This window comes from Sinocyclocheilus grahami, unplaced genomic scaffold (assembly GCF_001515645.1).
Source record: "Sinocyclocheilus grahami isolate Dianchi unplaced genomic scaffold, SAMN03320097.WGS_v1.1 scaffold4238.1, whole genome shotgun sequence".
NCBI lineage: Eukaryota > Metazoa > Chordata > Actinopteri > Cypriniformes > Cyprinidae > Sinocyclocheilus > Sinocyclocheilus grahami.
Window position 1 is genome coordinate 12,018 of NW_015509214.1, and position 1,176 is coordinate 13,193.

Genomic DNA, 1,176 nt, shown 5'->3' on the forward strand with positions numbered 1-1,176 from the left:
GGTAACGGGCAGAAGATTCGAAAGGCGTTTCGTTAAGGCGATTCTGAGTCGACTCTTTCTTTTGAGAAACAATATCTATATTTATCATGCACTTTTTTGATTAACAATTTTGCAGACTGTTTACATTGAAGGATAGCTACCTTACAAACTGCCAAAGAGATATTTTTCGAAAACCCATATGACCTGCTCTTTAAATCTTTGTGGGGAGACTAATGTTTTAGACTTGACTTAGTAATATGCCTAAATTTAACTAAATTTAAATTTGATAAGTTTAATTTTTCTATTGAACCCAGAAAATTATTTAGTATAGGTTTGCAACAACTTTGCCTTATTCATTTTATCTCAAGGGGGCACTATGTCATATATTGTCAGTCCATGTTTACAGCATGAATGCTTGCTCTGCTGCATTGTGCATCTTATTGTGCAGCTAGTGGATTGGGAGATTTCCTGAATTCTCTCTCGCTTTCTAATGCGTCTTTCAAATCGAACACTAATAAACTTAGTCATGTGGTACCGTTGTCTTCATTTCATAGGACTTTCTTCCTTTTAATATTTCATTGTGCTGATTGTTTCATATTTTCAGGTTACAGCCGACCTATCAGTCAACAAAATCCAACCTCCAACATCTCTGGCACACCTGCTATTTCTCCTAATAATTCCACCACATCCACTCCTGCCACCTCCCAGCCTCAGCCTACCACACCAATCACTCCAGTTTTTCCTGGCATGGTCCCATCCCAGAACCCTGTAACCCCCTCGCCTACTCCTGCCCCCTTGCCCTCAGTCATCAAAGGGCCTCCTGTCCCAGCTGGCTCTCCCCAAGTTGCCTCAAACTCCAGTGGCCACACCACGCCAGTTCCTTCTCCGTTTCCTGGCATGCCCCCTTCTGGTCGAAACACCCCTTCAGTCATTAAAAGTCATACCCCATCTGGAACACCCTGTGGAACACCCGGGCCAAGTACAACCATCCCTTCTTCTCCCTTCCACAGTGCTCCCCACTCAGAAACACCTACTGGTGGACTCACATCTACTCCCAGAGCAACTGGTGATCCCTTGACTCCTCATGGAGCTATGGGATTACACTCAAAGAAGGGGTACCCACCCTCCTCAGATTCCCAGTCAGCACTTTTGCTCCCTGGCACTCCCTCTACCCAGTCACATTCAGTTATCCGTAGT

The 1,176-nt window shown here is 44.4% G+C and overlaps 1 protein-coding gene across 1 annotated transcript in view; it reads left to right on the top strand.

Moving 5' to 3' along the window:
• Positions 1 to 172: 172 nt before the first annotated feature.
• Positions 173 to 1,176, top strand: part of LOC107576728 (proline and serine-rich protein 1-like) — a 2,476-nt gene continuing 1,472 nt past the window's right edge. Inside the window, exon 1 of the mRNA XM_016262867.1 lies at positions 173 to 1,159. Coding sequence (XP_016118353.1) covers positions 391 to 1,159 — 769 coding nt within the window. The 5' untranslated portion in view covers positions 173 to 390. The remainder of the gene's footprint in view (positions 1,160 to 1,176) is intronic.